Source organism: Pseudopodoces humilis, chromosome 6, assembly GCF_049639895.1.
Source record: "Pseudopodoces humilis isolate 2021_Gansu_Grassland_sample_001 chromosome 6, ASM4963989v1, whole genome shotgun sequence".
Lineage (NCBI taxonomy): Eukaryota > Metazoa > Chordata > Aves > Passeriformes > Paridae > Pseudopodoces > Pseudopodoces humilis.
The window spans coordinates 48,689,432-48,698,274 of record NC_142205.1 but is presented as its reverse complement, the minus strand read 5'-3'; the positions used below and the strand labels follow the sequence as shown (position 1 = coordinate 48,698,274).

General features: G+C 40.2%; 1 protein-coding gene across 1 annotated transcript in view; it reads left to right on the top strand.

Annotated features, from left to right (window-relative positions):
• Positions 1 to 1,874: 1,874 nt before the first annotated feature.
• Positions 1,875 to 8,843, top strand: part of BANK1 (B cell scaffold protein with ankyrin repeats 1) — a 137,736-nt gene continuing 130,767 nt past the window's right edge. Inside the window, exon 1 of the mRNA XM_088056989.1 lies at positions 1,875 to 2,100. Coding sequence (XP_087913115.1) covers positions 1,875 to 2,100 — 226 coding nt within the window. The remainder of the gene's footprint in view (positions 2,101 to 8,843) is intronic.

Below are 8,843 nucleotides of genomic sequence, written 5' to 3'. Positions count from 1 at the left end.
ATGTGCACTGAGAGAGGCCTCAGCAAGGCCTCCATGTAAAGCAGGGCCTCTTGCTTTAGGATCCCACTGAAGGATTTTCTTTCTATGACTAGTAGAAGCCTGCCTGTTATTTGGCTTAAAATCTGAGTACAGCAAATCATGTTCATCCTTTTAGGACTCATTTCCACAGTGCTGGCTCTCAAAATGTAAACAATTGGGCTGTCACAACACATTTTATCCCTCATCCTGACACCCAGGGCAACTCCCTAATTTTGTTTTGTTTTTACTGGAACGAGAGTTTCAAGTTCCATTTTAGTTACTTAAATATTTAAATACATTTGTATTTAATGACTGTTTTTCTTTTTATGAATTCCTATTTCCACAGTGAAGATCCACACAGTTCAGAACATTCAATCATTCCAACTGCATCCAATGACGTTACCTAACCCATCTTTTAGGAAGCAGCAATTATCATTGCCATGGAAAAATAGTCAGATTCAGTATTTCTAAATGCTTTATCTTTGACATATTGCATCCTCCATTATGAGATATCTCATTCGTGTTTATCCTGCTCACAGCTCAAGACTATTGACACTGTAGTGCTGCATCCCTTGCGCCCAAAAATACAGTACTAGAATGAGGTATTGCCCAGATACCCATCACTTGAATAAAATCCAAAGGTAAAAAATGGGCAGCAAGGAACAACGGGAGGCATTCCAGGCTCTCTTCCTGATGCACATGTACACTGACATGACTGGATCTAGTCCAGATTTTCCCAGTGTCTGTGTAGCTGTGTTTCCTCTGTGTGGTAGGCCAGACCAAGTCAGAAATTTACCAAACCCACCCACACATTAGCAGAAGTGACTGAAAATAACCCCTGAAACATTATTATTATTATTATTATTATTATTAGTAGTAGTAGTAGTAGTAGTAATAATAATAATAATAATAATAATAATAATAATAATGTGTCTACCTGTGTAATGATAGAAACAGGATGAGCTGAGAAGGTTCAGTTTTCCATGTAATTCAGCTGGACTTGGTCCCCACAGTGTGCAAAATCTTTACAGAGGTAGTTCCCTGACTGAAGTCCAGCCTCCTGCAATTTGTGGTTTGCAGCTGATTGCAAACTGTGAAGGTTTTGTCACGCTAAAACGTCTATAAAGACTTCTTCTATGTGATTTTTTCTTCCTCTAATACTGCTTGAATTCATTCTGCAGCCTTTCCTTCAGTCCAAGCAGTCTCTTTATTTTGGACACGTGTATTCCTGAAATAGATACTTAGCAAATTCACTTTTGAAATCTTAAAAACCTTCGCCATGTTTCACTAAAATCAGCCCCAGCGCAGTAAAATTCAGGTACAGGAGGTGAATACGGGAGTTTGGGTGGGCAGAAGCACACATCTATGCACAAAGTTGATTGCAAAGGTTTGCTTTCTTTGAAAACTTATTTCAGAAGGTTTTTTCAGTTTTTGAGTAATCCTGTTTAATGGGGAAACTCCTTGTGGTGGGTCTGGCCCTTATTTTGAACTTGGAAATGCCACCTTGATTGATGTCTCCTGACTAAATTTGGTGGCCAGAGCAGCAGTGAGCTGAAGTGTTTGCAGTGTCTCGTTTTGAATTTTTTTTTAGTTTTTGTTTCACTCTGCACCCCTCCAAAAAATAAATACATGGCACAACATGGTGGAGGTGGCTAATCATACCACACCAGAACACTTGACCGCTGGGGGATACCTCCCAGGTGCCTTCCGTCAGTGAGGGGCTTTTCTCCACGGGATGAGCGTGAGAGAAAACCAAACCCCAACACTCTTAGACAGCTGGAAAGGTTGGATTGCCCACTCGTTTTCTCCCCAGACCAGCTCGACAGCAGAGGGCTCTTACCGCTGGTGACGGGGCGATGCCGGCTGCGCGGGTGTGTGTTCAGGGGAGGAAATGGGTGGGACCCAGGGGGCAGCGGAGCCCCGAGGCCTCAGCAGCCGGGGAGGGCCTCGCGCTTCCGCCCCGCCGCCCTCGGGCCCGACAGGCCCCTGGGACGGGACAGAGCCCCTGGGACGGGACAGAGCCCTCGGGCCGGGACTTTGGTGGCCAGGACAGCGCAGGCAGCGGAGCCATGAGCCCGACAGGTCGGTGCGGGGCGGGTTGCGAGGGCCGGGGGGTCCCACACGGTGTCGTGTCCCGGTGCGGTGCTGGGGAGAGGAGACCCTGCCCTTGAAAGGAGCCCTCAAGTGCAAGCGGTGTCTGATGCATCTCTTACGGTCTCGCAGTGCCAGAGTAGCTTTGCTGAAGGAGAGGAGATGTAGCACCAAAAAGTTAGGAAATTAAAGAATAAAAGTTGTACGAGCAATGTTAATTCGGTCCTACATGTGTATCCTCTCTGGGATAGTCTTAATTGGCTAATCATATGTTGTGACATTAATTAAAAATTGATCATCCTCTTGCTGTCTCTCAGCTTTCCATATGGGATCCAGCCTGTAGTGCACAGCAAAGCTGTGCTAGATTTTGCACAGGAATATTAGCTATTTGTTTATGCTTTTATTGGTGTTTATTGCAATATCTGGGTGCCTCAAAACTGTTTAGTGTGTATTCTGCTGCTCCCTTGGTAGTGCTGGAACACATTATACCATTGACTGGTGGAAAAATTTGATGAAAAGTTAAAATTACTTATGAAGGCCTCATGTAAATCAGAGGCAGCCCTTAATCTGAACCAGAATCCTGTGACTCCATGTCCCTGTGCACATTCTTCCCAGTCGTGTTCCCTTATTCACAGAAATACTGTCTATTTACTGCTCCCATTTTCTTCATGTGTCATTGCAAGGCTCAGCAACACTTAAATCAAGCCAGTGACTGCCAAGCTGGGCACTCAGTTAAAAGGAAATGAAGACATGTAGCCAGATACCAGAGGTTTGACTGACTTGCTTGTGGGGAGCTCAGCTTTATCTTTGATTCTTTTATTAGGTGGGACAATATTTTATCCTCATTTTCTGAATGAGGAATCAAGAAGAGAAGTCTGAGGGCCTAAGCCTGCAAAAGTGACTCAGTGCTTTGTTTTTCTGTTCTGATTCATCATTTTAAATGACTGCTTTGGGTGTCAAGACAGGCTTTTTACCAAGTATTTTATATTTTGTATCATTTTATAACAGAGTAACCACATTAGCTATTAGTTATCAAGTGCAGCTTTGTAATGACATGAGCCTTGCAAGCCATCTTTACCTATTCTCATTATATAGATAAAAACATCAGGGAAGAAAGGCAAAGTGACTTTTCCAGCTGTTTTATAATAAATTAGGTGGAGATAAAACATCAAAACTCAGAACTGCTTTGCTTTCTACCTAGGGCTGGTGGTGAAATGGGTGTGGTTATTTTACTGGTTGTTTTCTATCTAGACCAAACTTTCAGTATTGCAAGCTTCTTTAAAGAAGAAAGTGGCATATATGAGCAAAACTACATTTAATAGCATTTCCAAATATGCATATGCTATACCAATTATTAGGCAAACTGGTATTTGTGGATGTGAACAGTCGGCAGGGCACTACTCTTGTAATCACAGAAGTACACTCAGTGATCATTCTGTATCAATGATAGGATACAACTGACCTGGAGGCATATAGTTTAGAGTCTGGATCTTGGTGAATAAAGGCAGTCAAATCCTGAGTATGCATGTGAAATAGCTAGAGTAATTGCTGAGCAAACATGTAAGAACAGCAAAGAGGGATGGCTGCTTTCCCAGCTGCTCCCAGCCGGTTCCACACATTGGCAGGCGAACAAGTAACAGTAGGCTCAGCCAGCAGAGGATGCAATGGCCTTCTACTCTGGCACTGTTTGTCTCTGTCATTTTCACACATATTGCTCTGCCTAAGCCTCATCCACCTGTGACCTCCACACACAAGCCTCTCCCTTGCAGGTTTGTCACAGCATTTCTTTTATAAAAAGAGGTCTGATATGTATAGAGGTGCATAGAGGACTGTTTTCTCCTGATGGAACAACATCTGTGAGGTACTGAGGTTGCCTCAGGAGGATTACCCAAGGCCTAGTCTAGCTCAAATCTGAAAGCTGTTTGGGCTGCTTGGTGGGAGAGACAGGCTTGTTACTTGCCAGGACTCTGTAGAAGACCCTAACCTAGATGAACTTTTCACAAATTCCAATAAAGCTGCTGTAGCTAGTAGAGATAAAACATCTGTAATGCCTGATCTTTGATGACATCTGCCTTCATTTGAGACAGGAGACACTGTCAGGATAACTTCATTGCTATGCCCTGTTGGTGTCATCACTCCTCTCCACACTCGGGAATGTAATTATCTTCCTTGAGATCTTTCCTTGTGTGCCCTTTGTTTACACAGTGTACATTTCTGTGTCTTCAACTGTTTCTGGATCAATGTTTACGTAAGTGGTGTTCAGGGAGGGAATCTAGGTAGTGAATGGACTCAAGTAATATTTCATTTTTGTTTTTCTCAAAAATTAGGGAGTGCTTAATTTTTAGTAGTCAATAATTTTTTAGCTCCTTCACTTGAGGGAAAGAAGAGTTCTCAGACAATGATTTGAGTCAAAATCCAAGAGGTCTAGTGGTGTTTTGAAGCAGATTCAATAATAACATCATAATACAAATATTAATATTCATATTCAATATTAATAATTGAGTAATATTAATATTATTAATAATGTATTAGTAATTTGAGTATCAAAGAAGCCAGAACTGAAGTACCTCAAAGCTATCATTTGCCTTAGAAGTGTTGGGATGCTCATTCAGATTCAAAAGTTGATCCTAACAAGCTTTGTTCCTTATGTTGATCCTCTCCCATCTCCCTTCTCTTGCAAGCAACAGCTACTCAAGTTTGCATAGAAGCAATTGACCACCCACATTTGAAAAATTTTATCACTGGTATAGTGAAAAAGGTGAAAGCAAGCAGCAATCTCAGTTTCCTAAAAGAAGAACATTTGTGCCCAGGGACACAAGACCCACAGTGTGATTCTTTCCCTGTCTGTATATCTCTTGAAGCTGGTCTTTCAGGATTTGATTAGTTTATATACTCCTTTATTTGCTTGTAGGTAATAAAGAATGTTTTATTTCCTCTAACAAGCTTAAGTGACCCAATGCATTCAGCAGCAATAGATTGTGATATAATTATATACCCAAGGGAGGTCCAGTCATTTCTGACTATCGTTAAAAAAATAAAGTTGTCCTGACCTTTTTAATAAATCAAAATCTGACTACTGCAATGTGAACTGTGATTTTAAAAAATCCTGTTTTATTAAATGTGAACAAAAGTAATAATTTCAGAATGGTATTGAAAATATGTTTTTGAAACCACTGTGAAGATAGGGAGTCATGAATACCAAGATTTAACTTTTAAACTGGAATCTATTTCATGTAATGATATTGATGTTCATTTAGTGTTTATTGGCTCCCTGCATTGTAAAAAAGCAAGGCTTTGTATGAATCCAAAGTGTATAATTTATGCTATCACAGGCCTGACAGTTAAAGCAAATTGGTCTTACCATCCCAATCATTACTTTGTTTTTCAATGTTTCTGTGAGCTTTAGTGTACAGTTAGATAAGAAGCATTTTACACATGTTGACATTGAGACAGTTCAAGCAGAGGTACAGATGAGTTTGGAAAGCACCTATTTGCATTCAGATCACATGCTTAACAGATGGAAAGGACTTGAAACTTTACACAGGTGTTTATAAATAGCCGCAGTCTGTGGCTAAGGTTCACTGCTGTTGCTTCTGTGTAAGAAGTAGAGAATTCATGTAAGACCATGAAGCTGAAATGCAATGTCCAGTTTCGTAGTTTTTTCTCTGTACCTATTGTAAACTTACTTCAAGTGAGTTGCTTAATCTTGCAGGTTTTCATAGCTGAAAAAATGTATGGCTGTGTCTGGTCTTTCTGCTGGAGTGTACCACAGCTTCTGTCCAGCCCTGCATCCTTGGGTTTCCTTTCTGAGGAAACCAACATCAGAAGAAAGGCTTTCCTGGTTGTCAGAGTTTTGCCCCGATACCAAGTTAAAGTGCAACTGAATAGGGCAGCAAGGTCTAAGAGCAAACACCTGGTCCTAGATCCCTTACTGTAGACATGCATGAAAGAGTTTCCTTACAAAAAATAATGTCAGACTAAAAGATAAGCAACCCCCTGTCCCCAAACCTGATTGAGATCCTGTCACATTCAGTTCATACCTAAATGTGCTTTATCCTCTACATTTCTCAGCATTGGGGGCATGCATGTGTTGTGTCTCTCAAACAAAGCAAGGTATTTTCCTGTCAAAATATAATGAAGTAATGGTATTTTCACTCACTATTTATTGTTATACTCGCTTCCAATTAAAAATAAAAAACCAAAACCCAACCCCAAAATGAAATATTAATTTTTTTGAGTTGTTTAGTTGTCTCTACTAAAAAGAGCGAGCGTTAAGTCATGAAGAATAAATATTTCAAGTTTGTTTACTCTAGTCAGTAAAAAGTGGCGTTTGTCTCTCTGTTTGTTTTTAATATCAGATTAGAGGTACAATTGAAATAGAATTATTTGATTTTTAAAAATTATTTATTTATTTTCTAGTGGAAAATATAAAAAATTCTAGAAGCTTTGGGAAAATGGAACAATGAATAGAATGACATCTATGAATTAAACTTTTAAGAAATAAGGTAATATATGCTAAATATATTTTCATATAGTGTACCCTTCTGTTTTTCATAATTTTAATTTATTTGTGAAATATTTACGGTTTAAATAGCTGAAAGGAAAAAATTATGGTATGCCTGGAATGAATTGAACACGGACAATTTTTAGTCATTTGGAGACTGAAAATAAAAGCCTTCATGCTAAGCAGTGCTGTGTTCTCTGTAAAAATGAAAGGCTAAATACAGTACAGGCTTCAAAGCAGTTTAATGCTAATATCTAGTGAGCACTAAATGAAAACAAGCAGTGCTTTAATCAGAAGCCACAAGTGTCATGTTCCTCTGATTTATTAAAATTTGTGATTGAAAAGACTTGGACACCTCCTTTTTGTTAAATTATTATATGCATGGTCAGAAATAAATTTATTTAATTAACAGAACTGTATTAACAGCAGGAAAAACAGGTATCTTCTGAGTTTGATTAGGTTCCCTTTAAAAATATTAAATATTGTTGGAAACTAGTAAATATGCACTATTCATATAAAACACTTCAAGATAAAGTGATTTTCCTAAGGAATTTTGTTACTAAGATTGTTTTGCAATGTTTGCAGTAATTCCTGTAATTCAGTTGTGACTGCAGTGTGTAGTGCTGGCCAGGAGTGTGCTTGAGATGATGTATAAAAACTCCCAAGAACGTGGCCAGTGTATCTCATGTTGTACAAGCAGACCGTGTCTGCTAGAACAACTTGTTCCCATTGTAAATTCAGTATAGAGTAGCATTTCAAGAGGGGAAAAAAAAAGTCCTCTGAAAAATTACTATTTGATCATTATTTTTCAATTGTGTTATGTTTGAGGGAACTGAAATAAACAATCCTTATGAGTTATAGTCTCCATTCAAAGTGAGGGAAGGTAAGAGCCCATGCAGAAAGAGCAGGGGCTGGAGAGGTGGCTTGGTGAGCCCTTCCAGGAATTGGTTAGAAAAGCATCTCAGGTACATAAAAGATATGAAAGAAGGGATGAAGGAAAAGTAAAGGTACAAGCAAGGATAATGGCTCAGGTTTGACAACCCCTGATGGCAAAACGTGCAGGCAGCACCCCAGGACCAAAGGGAAGGGGGCAGCCAACAGAACAGCAATTGGGAAGAGATCAATGAGTCATTCATAAAAAAGAAGATTAGAAATGGATTGTGGAGCATGTCAGGATCTGCTGTTGTGCTGGGGGCTCACCACACTGGAGCCCTTGCTGAACTGAGAAACGTGCTTCCTAGTAGACACGGGAACTTCTCTATCTGATTTGAATTTCATGCCAAAGGGGGAACAATTGTTCAAATGTTCTTTTGTTAAGTGGGAAAGATGAGCAGGTACATTTTATTCAAACACTATTGGTGAATGTGTGTGTGTTTTATCGTAATAGCTGCCTTTGCCCATTCCCTTCAAACACATTCTACAGGGTTGGGAGAGGCCAGGGACAATGAGACATGAACAGGAAGTTGGCTTGTGTTCCCCAAGTTGTTTTATACTTTTTCTCTGTGTAATAGTATTCATTACTTTGGGGGATTTTTTAACCCAGGAGCTCCAGTGGACTAATATGAACTGTCATTGTCCACTTTATTCCCTGTATTTACTTGCCACTCCTGGTGCAGGGACCAGATGTGGAAAAGTCAGGATGGGCTGTTTCAAGTGCTCCTGGTTGTTAGAAAAGGTTAAGTTAATAATAATAAGGGTTTGTAAAGACAAATTGAGAAATAAGAACAGGAGGGATTGGGAGGGAAGCTCATGTCTCTATAAACAATTTGATGGGTGAAGGTGTGGGTGTTAATGTCATTGAAATGAGTGTTAATGTCTCCACCAACTCTGGGCAGCAGGTTTGTTGCAGAGCCCAGAGAGCTTGGCTCCTGAAACAGAAGAGGGGCTGCACAAGCCTGAACTACTGAACTTTGGGGTGAAATAGTAGGTTCAAGGGGGGAATATGAGGTATGTGGTTTGGGAAGGCTGTACCTTCCCAGTGCCTCAGTCAGTGGGGAAGGAAAGGGGGTAAGGTGTGGCTGGGAGTTTAGGATAAAAGGAGGCTGTGCCCTCTAAAACCTTGAGAGGGAAAACCTCGTGGGCCTGTGCCCCACTGGAATCTTTCCCTTTATTTGTTTATTCAAATGAAGTTGCAGGACTCCTCTGTCACCTTTTTGGACATAAAATTCTGGCATTTGTGGATTTTCCTGACAAAAGCAAGGCCTTCAAGTAAGTCAGGTAGATCCCAACA